Genomic DNA, 23933 nt, shown 5'->3' with positions numbered 1-23933 from the left:
CTCTTTGGTGAACGGATTCAAAAGTCTCAAGTCAGTGGAATGAATCAAAACCCCTCCCAATCTCGTGCATCCTTTGACAGTTGATTGCGCTTCAATTTGACTTGGCAAGTGTTCATTTTGGACCTTGTTTGAAAAGCTACAGGACGATAGTGCATTTAAAGATGAGTTAAATGAAACTGAAGTACATCTACTGAAAAATGACATGAGGCAGCTTGGATTGGCAGCTTCATAAATCAAATATGCATTTAACATGGTTAGCCATAAGCATGTAACTAGAGGCTTTATGATTTACAGTTAATCTATTGTCAAAAGCAAGTTCATGTTTTTTAAGTTTACCCAAAAAGGAAAATTCTCTCATTTACTTACCCTCAGGGGTGTAGATTCCAGGGGGGATGGGGGGGAGGGAATCTCCCCCAACAATAATCAAAACAAGCAAGTACAACGCCCCCCCCCCCAATAATTATACCAGGCTTGTAGGTCCATACAATGCAAGTGAATGTGATCATCCCTTCTAAAGCTCCAAAAAATAAGACAGTATAAAAGACATCCATAGGACTCCAGTGGTTTAATCAATGTCTTACGAAGTGATCCAGTTGGATTTGGGTGAAAACAGACCAAAATGTAACTCCTTTTTCACTTACACCTTGACAGCAGTTTCCTTGGCGATCATGATTTCATGCTCTTATAATTCCTTTGCGTCATCTAGCACTCTGCGCATGCGTCAAACATTAGGAAGTGTAATCTAGCTTGAAATCATGATCATGCCTACAATGGCAAGAAAGAGGCTCTTTTAAACATTGTGCAAACCAGACGATTATGTTTTTACATTTTGGTAAATAAAAATAAGAAAAGCACCCAAATAAAATGTTAGCACAATAAATGCACAAAATGAAATGTACTTACCTTGGTCCACCTTATGTAGCTACATTTTCGAATTTGTACAATTATATCTTTGTATATTTTCTGAATTCCCATGTAAACCCTTAAATGTGTCTTGTTTAATTTAAACGAGTGTTTATTATTTGTGTAAATTTCCCATTTTTAAATTAAACTTGCTGTTGTATATTTGGTTTGCCACATACAGACACCTGAACATCTTTTGACTGTTTCAAGTTTGTCACTGCTTTAGTGAAGTCATGGTTAGCTTACAATTTAGCTGTCTAAAGGATATGTATGCTTAATTTAATATCTTGATTAATACCTTGATTAAAAATAATCCTGTACTTTACTGATTACTGTGTTTTTCATTCTTGTTTAAAAAAAACAATGCAACATGTCTTTTCCATAAAGAAAACACCATCAAAACCCCTCAAATGTTGATAGATTGTGTTTGAAACTTTACTATTAGAAAAGACAAAACATGAAATAATTTAGACTATTTATTCACAAAATAATAAAACTGTACACAGGACCACTCATGATTTAAATACGCTTGCATGAAAACCCACCAGGAAATATACAAATGTCAAAGCATCAACACTTCAGTGTAGCAGACATTCTCTTTTTGACCTACAATTACACCATTCAACACAGACACTTCAACTTGCGTATTTACAGGGTAATGCCCTTCTAACTCTGTACAGTAAGCATGAAACTACATGTTGTGTACATTATGCACAGTTAAGGTATGTGAAAGGTACTGACAGTTAATAAGATGGCTGTGTTTGCTAGTGTTCGAAGAGGGCATGCTCCATGTGAAGCTGCTCTGGACCGCTGGAATACAACCACAGCGCACTGCTGTGAAAGGAATGTTTCTCACCATGCAATACATACATACATGATCACAAGACACTGAAATGGGAAAAGCACCATTCCTCATTACCCCTAGCCTTTAAATGTGCTTAATAAATACTTTCACATTCACTATCTAGACAAAAATAGCAACACCTCAGAATGGCAGCATAAAGTGTCTTTTCACTCAAATGATAAAATTATGGTTACAGATGCTCTATGTATAAATAAATATTTAAATACTTTATGTGTTCTCATTGAAAAGGACTCAAAGTGTCGGAAAGTGCGGCGCTACAGTCATTCTAAAAACATTTATTCAAATCGGGTAAGATTTCAATCAAACCTCAAAGTGAATCGTTGCAGCACAGACTACAGTACATGGTGCACATAATGCTGGTATACTAAACCAGCAAGCACAGAAAACTCAGTAGCATGATTAATGGTTATAAGCAAATTTCCTCCCTGATCACATCATTTTCTAAAAATCTTTATCTCGGCTATGTGAAACGTAGATGTTAAAAGCAGCCATGCAATTCATAGAACACTGGTCAGTCCATTTGCTTCCTCTAGAAAATGACTGTGATTTTAGATGAATGAGTGACTTATCTATCTGAATAATTTGTTTATTTAAACCTATTTAGTCTTTTTGGCAGTAAACTAGCACTTTTATTCTTGGTGTAAGCCTAGCTATTTAAGCACTCCCTATAAATATAAATATTATTTTTTAGTTAATCTTCTAATTAAATAGATTAAGTAACTACCATTTTGTTAAATGGAAGTAGTGATCTGAACTAATGCAAATGTATCTATCTATTATGTAATATTGTACAAAATGAACATTGTCTGTGAAAAAGCCTTGAGATTGTGTGTAGGTGCTTGGGATTTAGCCAACAATCATTCTTTCTTGATCAGCAGCTAATTAAATGGAAAGGAAAAACACTTCTATAAAGAAAGAGAGGTTTGACAGTTGTGTTATCATGAAAGATGAGTAAATTATGAAGGCCAAACGTAAAAATTCCCTTCTTTTGACCTTTTTGAGATAGGAAACTAGGTCCTATTTGATATACCACGTTAAAACATTACCAAAAATGCACAAAAAGGAATATATTAGCAATAAAAAGGATAAAACCTTTAAAACATGACTCAATGTTGCAACAAACCATCAATTATCATCTTACACAATAAAATAAAGCTCACACACCTTGAGCTCTCATATCCTTTCAAAATATATCTTGGGTGATTTTGTGACACGTCACGGGCATTTAAATATAAATCTGTTTACAATAATCTCTTGCCTGTAAATAATCTCTAGCACTGTATTTCTATCTTCAGTGGTACATGTCATGGCTTTAATCGAGCTAAACTGTATAGTTCTACACTGTTCCTTGGGCGATGGAATTAGATTTCTCCTCTCCACTAGATTTAACCAATGGCTGGGTCACTGAGCTAAGATCCTCCTCCCCCTTTGCGGCCTCTGCTGCAGGCTGCTTGGATGAGCTGGGCCCCTGGACAGAGGAAGATTTGGAAGCTTCCACTAATGGGACCTTCTCTTTAACTGGAGAGGCAGGCAGTGCAACTCCACCGGACTCCTCTGTGGAGGTGGTTGCTGGAGGCGGAGCTCCACTGAAACCACGAGCAATCTCATCAAAGCTTTGCCCTTTCGTCTCAGGAACACGGAAGTATGTAAAGATGAAGAAGATGATGAGGAAAATCATGAATATAATGAAGACATATGGCCCGCACAGCTCCTATAAATCACAAACAATAAGAAAATAAGTTAATTCTGATATTCAATTCAAATTTCAACATTTCAACACAATAATGCTGACATTTAACATTTGAATGCTAAAATGTGCATTAAAATTTCGGATGTGTGCCAAGCACTGAAGATGAACTGTGCTGGGTAAGTTCCTTAGAAATAGTAATCCACTACAAATCACTAATTATTTCTTTAAAATTGTAATCAGATTAATTTACTAATTACTTCATTGGAAAAAGTAATAACATTACTAATTACTTTTAAGTTACTTTTAAGTCATACACTCAGCATCTCACATTTCTCCTTCACAATTACATAATTCCTGTACTGCACATAAATAATATATTAGAAATAAGCATAACCCTATAATGTACTTAAAAGTATTTAAATTAATTGAATGTCAGTAAATCTGATTAAAAAATGTAATGCATTAAACTACATTTTTACTTTCTAGTAATTAGATTACAGTAACTAATTACTTTGTAACGCGATTACACCCAACACTGATGATGACTTAAACTAATGGGCTAAAACGGACACAATGCAACAAATAAAAAAGAATATGGGTGTGAGGTGAACAGTCCCCAGAGGTGGAGATCATTGGCGGTTGTGTCTTGACTATGCCTTGCTCTCTTATGAGCATCTCGCTGTATAAGCATTAGGTACATACATACAACTATATTTAATAAAAAACACTTTGGTACCGCTGGTTTTATAAAGCTTGAGTGCTTGGTAGTTTTGCACAGTAGACTATACCTGTGCCATAGTACATAGTAAGTTAAAAAAGAACCGTCTATTAAAGCATTTCTTTTTTTTTTAATATTTGAGAATTTGAACTGGCTTAATCTTTTTACTTAATCATTTTACACACATTTGTAAACAGCCAGATATGTGTACCTTCTTGTGTACATAGGAGACAATGTTGATTTAAAAAAAAAAAAAAAAAAATGATGTCTTATAGATCCTCTAGGGCCTCTGATGTCTAAGGGCCTCCGGCTTATAGATTTTTTTTTTTCTTTAGGCTATTCCTTAATCCAGTGTTTCCCAACCTTTTTTCTGCCATAGCACACTTTTATTTTTCTTATTATGAACAAAAAATCCCACATCACTATCCCACATAACCATCAAGCGTCTCACATCCTTGTCATTAATGGCAATTGAAACTGATTTGATCAAGAGCTATGGACTTTAATGATGTGGCTGATTATTTCTCTCAAAGGAAGGCGAGGAAAAGCACTTCTAGAAAGCCAGAATACCAGTATTGTATGTACTGCAACTGATTTGTATATTGCATTTTATGGAGCAAGTTAACTCGAAATCGATGGAAAGACAAAGAATGTAAAGATGTCAAGAAAAGGAATCGTAGATGTCACCTGTATTCTGTTGTATTTATTTGTGTTAAAATTAGTAGATATGTGTGGTGATGGGGGAGTGGTCGTGTGTCTGTCTGCGGGAAAGAGCAGTAAGGCTTGTCACCTGGGTTGTAATTATCTCCAACACCTGTCTCTTGTTATAGTGATGGTGAAGGGAGACTTAAAAGCCGCACCTGCGCATCACTATAACAAGAGACAGGTGTTAGAGATAATTACAACCCAGGTGATGAGCTTTACCACTCTCTCTCCCCCGCAGACAGACACACAACGACGCCCCCATCACCACAATATGTTTACAGAAGAACAGTTTGTGTTATTAACAAACTTTCTATCTGTAGGTTCAAAGTTATAATGATTCATGAGTTGATATGACTTAAGACATTAAATAGCCCTCCATTTTGGCATATTTAAAATAAAATAACTAATAAAGAACAACTAAAAATAAATGTTTTTATCAGCGACAAGGTATACAACTTATGCAACGGATTCATGCATGTGGTGGAATTCGCGTGAGGGTGCAACTCACTATAATTTTATCACTGTCAAGCAAGACGGATAGTCTATGACAGCGTTTGTTTGATTATTGTACTTTCTCACTGGAGGTAATTAAGTTCCCCGTGTCTCCAAAGCAGATTTTTTTTTTTAAGTCATGGCTTATTATAAGTAGATGAAGTAGATGAAGTGGGGGGTGGGAGGGGGCTATGCTGTGTCGGCCCATGGGCCTCTCAGGTGTTAATCCGGCCCTGATGGAGAGAATGCATGGATGAAGGTTCTTTGCCAAAGAGATGTTGCCCTTCACAACTGTTGAAACCGCCATTTTGAAAAGTATTTCCTCTTCAATGTGGAAATTTCGGTAAGAGGTAAGCGCCTTGTGTTTTTCTATTAATCAGTCTGTTGTGTCTCTCAGCTGTGATGAGCCTTAATGCTGAAGTTGTTAGTTTAAAGCCGTTTAAAGTTATTTCCTAGCTTAAGTAATGTAGTGTTAATACGAGCGATCACGGAGTGATCCATACACTGCAAAAAAATATTTTTCTTAATCAGTATTTTTGTCCTGTTTTCCAGTAAAAATGTGTAAACATGTTTAAAGCAAAATACATTTGAGAAGTAAAATTGTGTGAGATAAAATTATTTTAAGCATAAACTAATACATTTTGTTACATTTATGCTTAAAACTAGAAAAAAATATTTGTCTGATGGGATAAGAAATACAAACTTCAGTCAAAATGTATTTTCTTAAACATAATAGACCTAAGTCTTAATATCTTGAGCAATTTTGCTTCTCAAGTAAAAAAAAATCATTTATGTTGAAATCTTATTTGTAAGTGATCAATGGCAATTGCTTTTAAAGTTACTCTGAATCAAACTCATACCTCCAATTTGGGGAAGGTGAGTCCCACAAGGAAGTTGGCTGTCCAGTTGGAGCATCCAGCAATGGCCATGGCAGCAGGACGTGGCCCCTGGGAGAAGAGTTCAGCCACTATAAACCAGGGAATGGGCCCTGGGCCCATCTCGAACATGGCCACAAAGGCAAAAACTGCTGCAATACTGAGGTAGCGAAGAGCCTCAATGTCCTTCTACTCAAAGAAAAAGGTAAGAAAATGCAGATATTATATTTTCAATCCAATAAGTCATGGTTTTCAGATATTGACAGAGCAGGTTTTACATCTTCAACATGTTTGTATCTATGAGATCAACAAACAGACAGCAGAACCTACCAATAACAAGGCAATTGTCATGAACAAGGCACTGATGGCCATCCCACCTAGACCAATCAGGTGCAAAGTTCTCCGTCCTGCCCTCTCCACTAAAAAGAGCTTATAGTAAAAGGAAAAAAGGTAAAATTATAATAAACATACATATTTACAACAAACATATTTACAATAAATACAGTTCCACATACATTTCTCCTAAAGTCCAATTAATAAATACTTACAGATACTACAGTAAAGACAGTGTTGACTACACCAGCTCCGATGGTTGCGTAAATGGGCTGAGTGACACCGGCTGACTCAAAAATACCAGTCGAGTAATAGAACACCTTGGAGAAGCAGAGGAAGAAAAAGGCATATGTAACTAACTAGTCATGTAAATGATGTAGTGAACTAGAGACAAACAGTGAAGTAACAATACAGGCTTTAATACTTCATCAACAACACTGTTTGAACAAATGGCTGTTTTGGAAATAAAAACTGTTCAGTGACAAACTGAGTGTAATTAGGATTATAATGTCATTTAGTTTATTACAGATGTAACAGACCAAGTTGCAACTCTAATGTACGACTCTAATGCACTCTAATCAGCTTGCGAATGGCATCATGTGTGAAAGGGTCATTGGTTGGTCATTGTATTATTGGACGACAGTGGTAATCCATCAATATGAACTCCTTAAACCTGCTAATGCTGTAAAGGGGAAGACCTCTGTTTTGGCAACAGTGCAGTTCAGACTGAATGCATTCTTGCACAGAAAAAATAGCTACGAATAGAACAAAACACAGGTGTCTTGAGATGTGTTTTTTTTAAGTTGAAATTCTTTTGAACCTGACACAGCATCTAAAAAACACTGCACGCTTATCAGAGACCCTGATAAAACAGAGAGATAGAAAGTAACGTTCAAAAACATTCGTGTCACGCATGTTTACATAGAAAATCTATTTAAAAACACAGCAGAGGGATGCAAAAACGCATTCAGTGTGAACTGCCCCTTTAAGCACCTTATTTTTAGCCATAAACTGGGAGTGTTCCATTTCAGCACCCCTTTGCAAGTAACAAAACTGGTAATGTGCCATGGTGTACAGCTGTGTGAGTGCATGATAGGTAATGTATTTGACTTACAGCGTTGATGCCGGAGAGCTGCTGGGAGAGATGCAGCATGACTGCAATGAGGAGTGGCTGACGGTACGCTGCAGTACGGAAGAGCTCTGGGATGGTCACCTTCTTCTCCATTGCTGTCTTAACACTCTCCTCTTTCATCTCCTGCATTTCCTTCCCCACATCCTCATAGCCACGGAGACGCACCAGTGCTGGGGGACCAAACAATGGAGGTTTGGAAATTTACCAAATAGATCTAGTAGGAAGCTATATATAGTTCCCTGAGATCTGGCAGAGGCAACAAACTGGCACATATTATTGACATATTGACATACTGTAAATTCCAGATAATACTGGCAGGGTAAAGAAAGGCAAAGTACAAAATACTTGTCAAAGTATAAAAGGAGTAATACATACAAATGGCATTACATAGTTGGTCCACAAACATGATTTAAAACAAAGTCTTCTGTAAGTCAGAATTTAAATATATTTCTTCAGAAGAATATCTCAGCGAATGTGAATGGTCGCCAGAACTTTGAAGGTCCAAAAAGCACATAAAGGCAGCCTAAAAGTAAATCCAGTGTTTTAATCCATGTCTTCAGAAGCAATATGATAAGTGTGGGTGAGAAACAGATCAATATTTAAGTCCTTTTTAACCATAAATCTTCAATTTCACATTCTTCTTTTATTTTTGGCTTTATTTTTCTTTTGTTCACATTCTTCGTGCATATCGCCACCTACTGGGCAGTGAGGAGAATGTATAGTAAAGGAGGACTCAAATATTTATCTGTTTCTCACCCACACTTACCAAATCGCTTCTGAAGATATAGATTTAACCAATGGAGTCTTATGGGTTACCTTTATGCGGCCTTTATGTGCTGTTTGGAGCTTCAAATCTCTTGCCACCATTCACTTTGTATGGACCTAAAAAGCTGAGATATTCTTCTATAAATCTTAGTTTGTGTTTTGCTGAAGAAAGAAAGTCTTACACATCTGGGAAGGAATGAGGGTGAGTAAATGATGAGAGAATTTTCACTTTTGGGTGAACTATTCCTTTCAATGCAAATGTAAATATAATAATGTTTATGAAATGTATTTGTAATGTTACAAAAAACTAATATTAAGGACACAGGATAAAAATGTTATTGCAACCTTTTCATGGCTTAAAAACAGTTTTTATAATGTAATTTTGCTAGCTGGGTAGATATTAGACATATATAAGTACAAAACGTTGGTGTAAAATGAATCAGGTAATAAATGACTGCTAAGGGTTTTTTCCCCCCTGCTCCAGTCAATGATAAGCTACATTTGTTATCAGTAAAGGGCTTCAGTTATTTTCTGGAAAGACAACTGTCTAAGCAGATGTTTTGGCTCATTCTTTCATCAGTGATCTCAAATCCACAATTAAAGTTAAGTGGAAGGTTAAGTGCAGTGGTTACAATTATGCTGTCACAGAGATAAATGTTAACCAAATAATAATTAGTTTAGGCTCTCCTGAACATTTCCACCCAGCAGTTTAATTTATACTCAAGCTATACATTTTGTCAGCATGTGTGTTCCCTGCGAATCCAACCCACAAACCTGGAGATGTCTAGCATCATGTCCTACCAGCTTAGCTACAAGAACACCCTTCATAATGTTAATTTGTGATCTGTTTCTTACCTTTGCGGGCCTCCTCTTCCTTATTGAGGTTGATGAGCAGGTATCGAGGGCTCTCTGGGCAGAACGGCAGCAGTAAACACTGCAGGATGGCAGGCAGGATGGTTAGAGCCAGAAGCAAAGGCCAGAGCTTATGTGAACCCAGAAGAGACTCCAGTCCAAAGATCTACATGGAAAAGCACACACCTGTCAGTCTCAAAAAGTTTGAACAGTATCATGTACCAGATTAAAACAGGTTAGTTTACGTTGGCATAAATTAGGCTCGCAGACTAAAAATGGATTGGCAGATTCAATTACATGCTCAACTTTTAAAAGGAGATATTTCCCCAAGGCATTATATGTTTGTTATGGCATAAACATATCATAGTATAATGAGTGATTACTAGGTCACAAGGCTCTTGACATGATTTCTTGTAAATAATCTGGCCTGGCACACACAAAGCCAAAGACCTTTTTTTTTCTTCTAGTCTTTCAAAAACAACCTGAAATGGCATTTGCAAAGCATTTAACTTCTGTAATGTGATATTTCAGAGAGAAACTGAATATATTCAGAGGTATATAATGCAGGACATGTCTTGCTTTTGAAAAATACAGACAGACAGTCATTGTTGCCAAAAAGACCCCGGCAAGGTTATCAAGACCCTGACAAAGAAAAGGGGTTCATTTTGAAATTCTTATCTCCGACTGTACATTATCTCTGTTATTACACACCTTCTTACCAAATAAATGAATAAATAGAGTTTAAATTATTTTACTATGTGAAAAGAAAGAGGACGTGCAGTGACATGAAAAACATAAAACTAGCACAGCTATGTAGGAAAACAGTACATTTTACAGTTAAGTGGTCATTATACGAAAATATCAGTGATTTAATCAGAATGATGTATTACAGAGAACTGTGTAATAATATTGGTTAATATTATCTTTCCCTGCCCATTTGGGCTTGTTTGTGTCTGCCGAAACATGCACTTATGTATTATGCAAAATGGGTCCACTGACATTAATTAAGCAGGTAAATAAGGTGAATTATTATTTCATGTTGTCTTTAAAAACAGGCTGACATAATTGATATGACACCAAATGCTTTACCTGAGCGATTAAGATGCCCACCACAACACCAAGCTGGTGCAGGGTCCCAAAAGCCCCACGGAGTGGAGTGGGCGACACTTCCCCAATATACATTGGAGTGAGACCAGTGAAGAGACCACAGAACAACCCAATAATCAGCCGGCCAGCAATGACCATCTCAAAAGAGTAGCAGAGAGTGCACAGCCCCATCAAACCTCCACCAGTCAGAGCCAAGATATTCACGAGAAACATGGACTTTCGCCTGGAGACAGAAAGAGGGACCAAGAGGATAATTTAATTGCTCAGTTGTTGCTCTTTCATGGCTCAGGAGATTTAACTGAGTTCTTATTTATGTCTCATCCAAGAATTAACTTTGTCTCAGATGTGTATCCTAATTATTCTTTAGGATAATTAAATACAGTAAAGATACAAATAAGACAATTGTTGACATGCAGAAAACATTTAGAGCCATAGAATTGATTGAGATAGCATAGCTCAGATATAGCTTATTTTCCAGAAAAATCAGAATTTTTTTTTTTTAAATTCAGACACCATGTACTCATCCTTTTTGACTTCAGTGGAACACAAGGGAAGGAATTTGGAAGAATGCTGCTTTTTCTTTCATACAATGAAAGTGAATGGCAGTTTCTAACATTCTGCCTTACATCGTTTGTGATCCATGAAAGAAGGCCTTACAGGTTTGGAAAAACATAAGGGTGAGTAAATAATTACAGATTTGTAATTTTTGCATGAACTTTCCCTTTAAGCGAAAGTCTTAATTTGCTATCCATACAATTTCATTGTGTGCTATATTAAAGAGATCTCATTTGTGATTTTTCAAGCAGACACAGAGTTAGGGAGTCAAATTAAATAAGAAAAACAAATTCAGAACAACACAGAGGAAATTAGAAAACATAACAGTGAGACGGAGAGAGAGAGAAGGTACAAAAAATAAATAAAACTAAAATCTGAGAAAACCCAGTATGGCGAAAGAGGAGCTCATAGAAAGTAGAAGGCAGAAAAAGAACAATGGCCAGTGAGTACACATGAATGCTTGCTTTGAATGTGGTTGTGCTGACAGCGTGGACAGATCACTCAAGCTGGGAAGACAAGGGTCAACTTTTCTGCTCTGAGTGCCCTCATTATATTCAACTGCTTAAATTATTGATGAAGCATTTACAGTCCAATAGTTAAAGCACTATTGTGAATTACACTGACATAACAAAGATGTATTATCAGGCTCTGGTTTCCAGACATAAGACAAATGTGCAATGGTTATGTGAAACTTCACAAAACATATTTATCTGGCATTTTTGCTACTTTTATTGATAAATATTGGTAGCTGACATGAAATACTTTTGGTAAGTTGACATGTCTTACGTTGAGGCATGCTATAATTACGGATGTCCCGTTACCATTTTTTTTAGACTGAGTACGAGTAACGATACTTTTCTTCTTTGTACTTGCCGATACTGAGTACTGTTTTTTCTGACCAGCATATCAACAGTTTATTTCAATTTTATATTCAAAATGGTGTTTAAATAAATAAATAAATTACAAATTTTATCAAATTAAAGTATAGCAATTCATTTTCAACATATTGTATTATTTTATTAAATGAAGTGCTTTTATTCAGAAAATCACAGCACAATCTAAAATACATTATTTTGAAAATAAAGTGCTACATAACTGAGCATCACAGATGTAAGATATTGCTTAAATATAATACAATTACTATTGATTTATTATTATTAGTAGTAGTAGGAGGAGGAGTATAACAGTGAATATTACATTTCTGTCATACTTTTATTCATTTACATTGAGCTTTTTATTTTGAAGTGCTTCTGTGTTGTTTTGACCAAGGAGCTCTGACGTTATGATGACAAGCTTCCCACTCCGGAAACGCCGACATCTGAGTCGCTACATGACAAAGTGATTATTAAACCACAAAGGCTGCTGTTTAAATCAATAAATATGTACTCTGTATGTGCCTCACGCTACAAAGTGAAGTTGCGCTCTGTTCACTGTCATCTGCTACAAACAGATCACTCGATGCTTATGATGGCGTTATCCCTGTATGAGCCAAAGTAAAGCTTTAAAAGGTACGTGCAGCTGGAGTCGGCACCACACAGTCTCCACACATTCACAAGTGCTCATGTGATAATTCACTTGTTTTCTTGTGAAAAAATAAGTGGGAGCCGGATAAACAATCTAACGTAAGTTTTATTATCACTCTTTTCAGTGTTACACACACAAAGATCTGCTTTTTAGCATAACATTAAATTCACACACGATCACTGCTGCATGCATCTCTCTCTCTCTCTCTCTCCTGCGATGGTCTGGACTGCCCTTTTAACCACCTCCAGCAATCACTGCAACACAGAACAGCTGAGGTTGATTTCCCACAGATGTCAATCCTTAACACTCTTCCTCTCCTGGCCTCGCTCTCCACAGACATTGCTCGGCCACGGCCACATCACCACAGCTCACATTGCTCACGCAAACTGTGTATTTATATCATTAAATAGCAGCTTTTGCGGTAAAATTCTCTCATTAGGACGTAACGTGATTTTAATTTGTGTTCTGAATGTTTACGTAATGATATTCGTACATCAGATAGTGTCTGTTTTTGGTATCGGAGCATTTTTACGAGTATGAGTACATGAGCGCGGTATCGGACCCGATTCCCATACCAGTATCGGTTTCGGGACATCCCTAGCTATAATAAATTTAAAATGATTTTAAACTGCATTTTACAAATTCTTTTATAATTATTATACAGCTTTTAATGACTGCATAAAAAAATTAAAATTCCACCGCAGGACAAATTAATATAAACTAGCAAAGGCAAAAAGGACAACTTACAAAAAAATGGAATGATGACCAGTAACAGAACTTAATACACTTTCTCTTCTACATTCGTATCATTTCAACCTAAAATCTTGATGTTGATTAAAAAAAGGAAATTAACATGTTGTGCATCAACTATCCAAATGGATATTAAAGGGCAGGAAATGATGGGGCAAAAAGGGGGGGACAAGATTGGGAAATGTAATAAACCAAATTCAAACTCAAGATGCATGTATGAGCTCCATGGCTCAATGTATTGGAGCACATACGCCAAACGATAAGCCACCGCTCTGAACTCAGTTAGTCTTTATCGATGACTGTAAAGCTACTTGAGTAATGACATGGAAGAAGTTACAAGCTTTGGATTTCTTTCTTTTGATAAAAAACATAGAAGCAAAAGTCCTACACAAGAAAATGTGGCACATTCTTGCCAGGTTTGTTAACATTTTTCATATCAGACATTACACATTAATTTCCACTCACCTTCCAAATTTGTTGGTTATGACACTGACACTGAACGAGCCCATCATACCACCCACGCTAAAGATGGCCACTGCAAAACTCCACACAATGGTACACACACCTGGTTTGATTGGTACCCCGTAACGCTCCACCCACGTGTCGTTGAAGAAGGACCGCAGTTTCTGAGAGGTTAAACATTTTTTTTTTTACATTTTTTTTTTTATTGTATTTTTAATTGATGCAAATGGATGTAATTAATAGGCAGCCTTCCACTTAAGCTGCATTACCAAAGCTAACAGACGCTCTCATATTACATTCTATGCGTGCATACATCGGAGTCACAAAAGAACCAAGGCTAGAGGCAAAACTGCCACCGAAAGTGACATAAATGCCCTAGATATTTAAAATGTGAGGTGCAAATAAAAAACCCTGATGTTACCTCTAAAAACACTGAATATGAAAAAAAACACTTAAAACAATTAAAAAACTTAAGCAACTATAGCAATTATATCGAAATCTACTGTGATATATTACTTTTCTAGCAAAGCATTAATTGTGTTTAGATGTATTAATATTGTGCATTATTTACAGGGGCATTTATTTACTTGGGGCAAAACTGCCACCTAAAGTGACAAAAATGCCAGAGATATTTAAAATATGAGGTGCAAAAAAAAAAAAAAAAAACCTTATGTCACCTCTAAAAACACTGAATATGAAAAAAAAAAAAACACTTCAAACAATTCAAAAACTGGAACAATTATATCGAAATCTACGGTGACAGTGTTACTTTTCTAGCAAAGAATTAATTGTGTTAAGATGTAAATAATGCACAATATTAATACATTTACTTTTGTATTTCATGCTGATTTTATTTTATAGATAGCAGCTACTGTACAATTTTTCAGGTCAATAAATTATATCACTTAATTCAACATAAGCATTTGACATAATTGAACAACTGGCTGAGTGCTTTATATGGTTTTTATTTGGAAAAACAACAATTATGCGCAACCACAAACCTGTTCAGGTGCATTGATGACTCCTGTGTTGTAACCAAACTGTAGAGAGCCGATTACAGCCGTTGACAAAGAAAACAGGAGGTAGCATGTTACCTGTTTCTGTAAAACAATAGGGAAAACATGTAAGGATGGTTAGTTATTCATGATTTTATTTCATAGAGTATAAAAAATAATACAGCAATTTACAGTGATGGTGAAAGTTAACTAAAAATGTTATTATTCAACAAAAATAAATTCACAATAGATCTAGCATCAATGGATACATAGATCCTGTAATGCTGGTCTGGATATTATTCTAAAATCCCAAAGCAAAAAATAAATATTATGAGAAAGCTTCAAAATCAGAGGATATGATATGTTTATATGTTAGAGACTGATATGTTTAAGAAATATGTATACAAACAGATCCTTTAAACCCTTTTATGCATACCTCGGGCCTTTAGTGACCCGGGATCTCATTCCACCCCCTGTACCTCATCCATTTTTTGGAGTTGTGCCCACACCTCTTTAGTATTCCTCAACCTTTCTCTTCAAAATAATGTAAAAAATAAAAAATAAATTAAAAATAAATTGCAAATAATATGTTTCATAACTGCTTAATTACCAAAAGTGTCTAGGGTCATTAAAGACCCGAGATATGTAATAGTGTCAGGTTTGTTTTGCGCTTCCATAAATCATATTTTTATGATTTTCATATCTATAAAAGTTTACTATCACAGGATATATATTTCTTTGTTTATTACAAGACAAATGAGTACAATATTCATACAGCGTTCATCTTAATCACCTCAAAACAGCAGTGTACTAAAAACATTTAGCTAAAGACAACACTGTGACTACAGATTGATTAACAAAAACAGCCAGCCATTCTGCTGAATCTAGGTTTCTAGGGCAATAGGACACAGCAGTGCTGACAGGGTGGATTCTGGAGGGTGATGCTGAGATGGCCTGCAGATTTGACTCGGGTGACCTAATGCTGCCTTCATGTGCTATTGGAATTTTCCTACTTCCCACTTCTGAAATGGTAATTACGAATATGTCGTGTTCACGTGCTTTGCTGTCGGAAAGAATAGGAAACATGGATGACGCCAGGTTCATTCATTCATATTTCTTGAGGAACTTTTATTTTGACAACAGAATACATATCACTCAGTTAGTTTGCTGATGATAATGGAATTTTGGTCAAATACGAGCTATTTTCATGGTGTAAAAATTTACAACATGCATAGAATGGTTGCTGATGTACATAAATGAATATGACCAAAACGGCAAGCGCTAACAATTAGCTGTATTTAGAAAAATGAACAAAACCTATCATTCACTACAGAAACTGTACTCTCCTCCGCCATGTTTAAAGTTTAGGACTCCTCCCATCTCAGCAATTTGGGAGAATTCCGAATCTAGAATTCCCAGTTTCCCAATTGAACTTCCAACTTCGCTGGGTCATTCATGTGCTCGGAACTTGTAATTACGATTTTATTCAAGTCCACTTGAAGGGCACATCAGCCCACTAATATTGAAATGTTCCAAGGTGAGCATAAGGTGTTAAACATAAAGGGTGAAAATAGTAGGCCTACACCTAAATATCAAGAGGTGATTGCAATAGATAGCCCCTTTAAAAAGAATACTATAGAAAACAGTATATGTGCAAAACTAGACGTTTAGAAGCATTGTTTTAAGGCAGTGGTTCTTCAACGGTAGGTTGCAGATCTCGCGGACAGCAGGGTAAAAACAATGTTGAATGCAAATAATAAAATGCAACCAACCATATAATCATGCATAGTTAGGGTAGCAAAACATCTAAAAGGGAGGAGACAATACTCCACATATCTTTTGTTCTTGACTATCTTTTTGTTTTCATCCAATAAAACTCTATATGGTATGAAACGATTGTGCCGTTAATTATAAAACCATTAAAATTTCCTGTAAGGAGCATTTAGACACAAAAATAGCCAATTATCCAATTCAGCCTGTGTCATTTTAATCATTTCTGCATATTGTTGGGCCTATGCAGTTTCATTTTGGGGACATTGTTGATTGATAAACAATGCTGGTACTTTGTTGACTTGCTCAAATCTAGCTCCTGAAACAAAACCAGTTGAGAAGCACTGTTTAGAGCATATTTTTTGGGATGATGTTTGGCTTTATCTAAGCAAACCAGCCAAAGAAAACTCTGTCCAGATGAAATGAGAATAGCAAATGTGGATCAATACTTTCATTTGCTATTTGGTATCCTATAATTTTTAATACTCTCAAATCACAATGACTCAGTGAAATGAAACCGGGAAATTTTGAAACAAATCTCACCTGACAAATACATGCTGAGTCAAATGCTTACTTTGGAAATGGATTAAATTGGAATAAACAAGACAACCTGGACAAAAAAAGCTTGAAATCTTTAGACAGCTCTGTATTAAACCATCCAATCTGCTTACAACATTTTATATTGTAACAGCATAATTTAATCTGCTGATGTTGTTAAATAAATATCCAATTAAAACAACTTCACCCCACTTAACCTCTCTCTCCCTGTTTCTCTCACACATTTACATCCGCGTACATCTTAATATCCTATCCCAGCATCCCTGCCACTCCCTCATCGTCATAGCAACATCCTGAGGGTGCATTGACATTCCTTTTAATGAGACCACAGCAAACAATGACAACACATGGGGATCATGCAGGCCACAGTTGATTTGTCATATTGATTAGCTTTAGGCATACATTCGGCGCTGAAGCATTGACTGGCATACACATATGAATAACCATTTGCATAACCAAAATAGTTCAAAACCATGCCAGGCACATGGCATGGTATGCCTGTTTCATTATCACCATTGCAAGTTGAAATAAAATGATTCTGTGCTCAAATGCAACACAAATATGAATCACAATATGCACTTTACTAAGTCTAAGTGTAAATCTGTGAATTCATGCAGCCACAAACCCTTTTATTAAAGCAAAATGTATGACTGACATATCTAAATACACGTCGAGTCTTGTAGGGACAAATAATTGTACTATAGAACAAAAGTAGCCAGTATAGATGAAAGAAAGCAGGTTTAAAGGACTAACCTTCTCCCCCTCCATTGTGCCAGAGTAGAAACGTCCAAGATAGATGGATTCCGGGTGAACGTGAGACTTTGCACACAATCACAAGATGGGATGCTGCTAGAGAGTATTTTGCCTTTAAAAGCTGCAAAATCGTAAAAGATTTGGAAATCAACATCCCTAAACCTGGCAAAAACAGTTCAATCTGGTTACACCGGTCGAAGTACAACAGGTGCTCCAGCATGCTGCTGACTGCAGTTTTTGTGGGTTTGGTCATGTTAGCCAAACAAACCTCCACATTAGTCCGATATGCTTTTATGATTAAACAGAGGAAAATAATTGTTTTAGTCACAAATAAATACTTTTTAATACCTTTAAAACAACTAGTACAGCCATGCACAGAGTTTTCATGGATAGCACCCATAATCTAAACCAATCACTAGTTGTTAATAATTGATTAATACTCTGTATACATATTATATTATCATAAACTGTCAATTTCAATCAGCCATTAGCGAATAAGATCAAAGATGTGGATACTGCAGCATCAATATGGCTACTTTGGTAAATAGCAAATGCACTATTTAAAAAGCGGATAATATAGGAATATGTCATCCATTGCTATAGAAGTAGGCTGTTTGCGAATAGGCTGCACTTACCGTATTTTTCGTGCGTTGTGACCACCCGTTCGCGCGCACGTATCCCGTTGACCCCCTGCCACTGAATTCTAGGGAAACTGAGCTCTGTCAGTGATGTATTCGTTTATTCGTCACACGTAGCACATACACGACAAACCGCACGTTCCTCTTTGACGAAATACCGTCGGTTGAGCACGTAAGATCAGGAGTCCACACCCCCTCCTCTTTATTTATCCACAATGCGTATTCCGCATCACGTCTTGTGACAGCTGTTCCGTCACAGCGACTCGTGATGCGGGAATACCTTATTCGGCTTGGTTAGGATGCGAATGTTGCTCGTGGGGAGGGACTAACCAACGCATCCGATACCCAGCGCCCATGATGCTCTGCGAGGGTGACCTTGATAGAGCATCAGCTGATGGATGCTACCAAATGGATGCAGCGCCGGCCGGCCGGCCGGGTACCACAAACTCCAGAGACGCAATTTGCCTGTCTGGAATTTTTACAGTGAAAAAATAAATAAATAAATGAATATAAAAATGACATATAATGTTTCCTTTTGTCTGGGAGAACAGCAGTGGGCACATACCACTAGCGTTTATTCAGGCCTCAGAGAGGCACGTGAGTCAAAGCAGTATCAAATGCTGCAGTGTTTCAGCTCAATCTCTACTGAAGAATTAGTGAATGACAAGAAACTTACTAGTGTTGTATCATTCAAATATTTGACTCAAGTGCTTTATAAAGAGATTCTATTGATCTTAATATACATTAGATGCACCAAAAAGTGCTTGCATGGTGCTACTGACTAAAAGAAAAGCTAAAGATTATATGAATATTTATCAGGGTTAATTTCTGAATAGGCACATACTGTATATCTAAATTGGCTACTAAAAATATAAAGTGCACTGTTATTGCCCAGGAAAACACGATGTAGTTAAACACACTTTTACCTATTGGGGTAGTCACAGTTGGAACCTGCCCTATTTGAAATATGACAAATTTTATTTATTATTTAAGCCTCCGATTTCTTAGGGTCATTTTTGACCTGGGACAGGTAAAGAATACGTTTTAAATACAGCATAGTTTTTGGGACTGGAACCAAACGTTGTGACTTTGTCAAGACCATCAAAACAAACAAAATAAAAAATGAAAATGTTTGTTTATATGTAATTGTTTTAGAGAAATAAGAATTTAAAAAAATAGTTCTTTCCAGTGTCTTAACGGGGGAGAACTAGTTGTAACCATTCACCTTCTGACTTTATGGATGTTGTACAGCTTTAAATAGATTTTTGTACATCTTTGAATCAAATTTGACCTAAAAATATTTCAAAATTTCTCATATTTAGCCCCTAGCCCCATACTGTTCTCTAGCTTTGCCACCTGCTCCACTGGGTACTGCACCTTTTCCATAAATTGCATACTTTCCTCTCAAACTGGGTTTGTGCACACATGCACATGTCCGCACACACACACACACACACACACACACACACACACATGTTGGTGCGACTATCCTTATGAGGACTCTCCATAGACATAATGATTTTTATAATGTAAAAACTATAGATTCTATCCCCTAACTCTAACCCTATCCCTAAACCTAACCCTCACAAAAAACCTTCTGCATTTTTACATTTTCAGAAAAACAGCGTTTAGTATGTTTTTTAAGCGATTTGAATTATGGGGACACTAGAAATGTCCTCATAAACCACTTTTATAGCATAATACCCTTGTAATTACCAGTTTGTAACCTAAAAAAATGTCCTCGTAAAAAACCCAAATCCGCCCACACACACACACACCAACAGCTCAATGCTGAAGCAATTTGCCTTCATATAACCTAGAGAAAAAGACGCACACCTGAGATGAATTTCTCAACTCAAAAGGTAGCCACGGGTCAAGGACAGAGATAGAGTCGCACCAACTTTCAGAGGGGTAAGACATTCTGCTGTATCTGAGCAAATTAGTGATAAATCAGTCAATATTTGGACATTTTGAGATTATTAATGGCCTTATCAGTTGATATTGTTGTTTAGTGTTGCCTGCTAAGGCCATTATTATTGCTCATATGTAGGGTGAGGAATTTGAAGAAGAGATGTGCTATACTTTTCCAAGCAATTTGGTTTGTGATTTTCACCTGGCAGAAATTTAAATACACTACCGGTCAAAGGTTTTGAGACACTTACTCATTCTTTATTATAATTTTTTATTTTTCACATTTTAGAATAATAGTAAAGTCATCAAAACTAAATGGAACTATGGGAATTAGGTTGTGATCCAAATCCAAAATAAATCAAAACTGTGTTATATTTTTGCATCTTTAAAGTAGTCACCCTTTACCAAGAATTTGCAGACATGTACTCTTGACATTTTCTCAACCAACTTCTTGAGGTATCACCCTGGGATGATTTTTAAACAGTATTGAAGGTGTTCCCATCTATGTTGGGCACTTATTGGCTGCTTTTCTTTATTATTTGGTCCAAGTCATCAATTTCAAAAACTTTTTTGCTTTCAATTAAATTATAGTTTTATAATGAAATAAATTAATATGGTGGCGCAATTATATTTTTGTCTACAAAACTAATTTCAAACATTTAAGCATACGCCTTCAGATCAAAAGATTTTTAAGATCATGAGAAACATTTCAGTCAAGTGTTTCAAAACTTTTGAAAGGTAGTGTATGTAAAAAAAAAAAAAAAAATCCCAATGATGAGTGTTTCCTCAACTTCGGGCACTTTTAGCCCTGTGAAATTCTAGAAAACAAAGTCCCATTAAAACAACTTTCACATGCTCGCTACTTTTTAAAATTTGTCTACTGACAATATCCAACAGTGTATGTACATGCATCACAGGAGATTTATGTCATGCCACCCTGGGGTGCAAGTACACATTTGTTGAGGAGTATGCGACATCAATGTTGGCGTCCCCCACCCCACCAAACACACACGCACACACACACACACACACACACACACACACACACACACACACACACACACACACACTGAGAGAGAGAGAGAAAGAGAATTTATTTACAGTTTTGAAGAGGTAATATGTAAGTAAATAAGTTTATGGTTTGATTTTATAAGATATGGTACAAAGGGGCCAAATGGTTAAAAACTATTTAATATAATTTTCTCCTAAAATATTAGATGGCAGAAAGAACTATTATGGCACCTTCCTAAACCCCAGTAACACTGCAAAATATTGTTTGATATTACAGTAGTCAGGAGGAATGGATTTGTTGTCATGGATGTGCAAAATGGGCCCATTTTGACTACTAGAAAAGGCAATAGAGTTCATCTGTAAAATAGGTATGCACTAAAATTGTACTATAATGCTGTAGATTTTCTACAAGCAGAATATATCAGAATTTGAAAAAAATGTATACAGAACTTTTCTGCCATCCTCAGGAAACAATGTGAAACTGCACTTAGGAGAGCTTGTAATTGAACCAAAAATTGCATCATCCAATGGCATAGTTGTTTCAAGGAGCACAATATGACCATACTTGAACAAAAATGAGCTGCATGGTCGAGTTGCCAGAAAGAAGCCAATGCCACAAAAAAGCCCGGTTACAATATGCCCGACAACACCTTGACACGCCTCACAGCTTCTGGCACACTGTAATTTGGAGTAACGAGACCAAAATAGAGCTTTATGGTCACAACCATAAGCGCTATGTTTGGAGAGGGTCAACAAGTATTGTGCTCCTTGAAACAACCACACCTTCTTTTTCCAGAGCAGCCTGTATTTCTCCTAAGGTTACCTGTGGGTTTTTCTTTGTATCCCCAACAATTCTTCTGGCAGTTGTGGCTGAAATCTTTCTTGGTCTACCTGACCTTGGCTTGGTATCAAGAGATCCCTGAATTTTACACTTCTTAATAGGTGATTGAACAGTACTGACTGGCATTTTCAAGGCTTTGGATATCTTTTTATATCTTTTTCCATCTTTATAAAGTTCCATTACCTTGTAACGCAGGTCTTTTGACGGTTCTTTTCTGCTCCCCATGGCTCAGTATCTAGCCTGCTCAGTGCATCCACATGAGAGCTAACAAACTCATTGACTATTTATACACAAACACTAATTGCAATTTAAAAAGCCACAGGTGTGGGAAATTAACCTTTAATTGCCATTTAAACCTGTGTGTGTCACCTTGTGTGTCTGTAACAAAGGCCAAACATTCAAGGGTATGTAAACTTTTGATCAGGGCCATTTGGGTGATTTCTGTTATCATTATGATTTAAAAAGGAGCCAAACAACTATGTGATAATAAATGGCTTCATATGATCACTGTCCTTAAATAAAAGACCGTTTTTTTGCATGATCAGTCATATTTTCTAAATCAATGCCAAAATTTCACAATTTCTGCCAGGGTATGCAAACTTTTGAGCACAACTGTAAATAAATATATTTTTCCTAAATAAAATGTGTTTTCCTTCTTTAGAAGTCACCAAATCTAACTTTACGCTATGCATTTTATATTGTCCCGGTTCATGCACATACCTAATCCCGGTTTATGTATCCCAGTTCAAGTCATTTCAAAGTGATCCAATTGTCATATGTACATTCAGAATACCTGAAAAAACTATTTGATCAATATTTTATGTATTACACAAACACATATTTCAAAGACAGCTTACTCTGATTACAACACATGCCACCTTAGAAAGTGGCTGTCAAATCTAATCATTGTTTTTGATTGGTTTTTACCAATACACTCATGATTTGTTGCAGTCACAAGATTGTGTTTAAATAATTATGACTTAAAAGGTCAAACGTTTTTGGTGTCCAGTTTGTTCCAGTCATTTGTGCTCTTTGTGAACCCTCAGACTGAAACCCTATGAACCAATATGCAAAGTAGAAAAGAAAAGGTCAGGCAGACAAAGGCCATTTCTTATGCAAAGGCTGCTTTTTCTCCCCTTTCCCATCTGCCGCCTGTTGTCTCAATTATAATGAATCCTCTGCTGTGGCTCCTAGCTCAGCAGCAGTAATATGGCTCTTCTTTCTTTAGAGGGACCCAGTGAAAGCACCACTTTTTGCTCATTACTGTTTTCCTTAAAATGTTATACAGACTTTTAGAAAACAATTATTGTGTTGTATTTCAATGTCATTTTTATGTGTTTTGTTCTTGTTTTCATGTCTTTTATTTTCAAGTTTAGTTCCTGTTCCTTTCATGTCATGTGATGTGATTTCCCGTTCCCTCATGTGATCTTGTCATTTGTTTCCCCTGTTCATGTGTCTTGTTTTGATTGGTTCATTGTTTGATTACTTTGTTATTAGTCTTGTCTTTTCATTGGTTAAAGTTCATTTAATCTTGTTATCTTGTTTATAGTTTAGTCTTGTGATTGGCTGTTTTGTTTACCTGTTACCCATGTCCTTGTATTTAAGCCCTCATGTTTGCCATTGTCTAGTGTCAGGTATTGTGAATGTAACTTTGTTGTTTTGTTCAAGCCAAGCCAAGCCAAGCCAAGCCAAGCCAAGCCAAGCCAAGCCAAGTTTAGTTCGCGTTTG

At 36.4% G+C, this 23933-nt stretch overlaps 1 protein-coding gene across 1 annotated transcript; it reads right to left on the bottom strand.

Moving 5' to 3' along the window:
* Positions 1-1366: 1366 nt before the first annotated feature.
* On the bottom strand, positions 1367-18723 carry LOC127425529 (solute carrier family 2, facilitated glucose transporter member 3-like). The gene is made up of 11 exons (XM_051671623.1): positions 18440-18723; positions 17805-17925; positions 14730-14828; positions 13732-13892; positions 10420-10660; positions 9334-9496; positions 7696-7883; positions 6797-6901; positions 6579-6677; positions 6234-6437; positions 1367-3479 (listed from the first exon to the last, which is right to left on the bottom strand). The coding sequence occupies exons 2-11, from the start codon at positions 17817-17819 to the stop codon at positions 3105-3107; spliced, it is 1650 nt and encodes a 549-aa protein (XP_051527583.1). The 5' UTR covers positions 17820-17925; positions 18440-18723; the 3' UTR covers positions 1367-3104.
* Positions 18724-23933: the final 5210 nt, after the last annotated feature.

The sequence above is a fragment of the Myxocyprinus asiaticus genome, chromosome 34 (assembly GCF_019703515.2).
Source record: "Myxocyprinus asiaticus isolate MX2 ecotype Aquarium Trade chromosome 34, UBuf_Myxa_2, whole genome shotgun sequence".
NCBI classification, from domain to species: domain Eukaryota; kingdom Metazoa; phylum Chordata; class Actinopteri; order Cypriniformes; family Catostomidae; genus Myxocyprinus; species Myxocyprinus asiaticus.
This window is presented reverse-complemented; position numbering and strand designations above follow the sequence as displayed.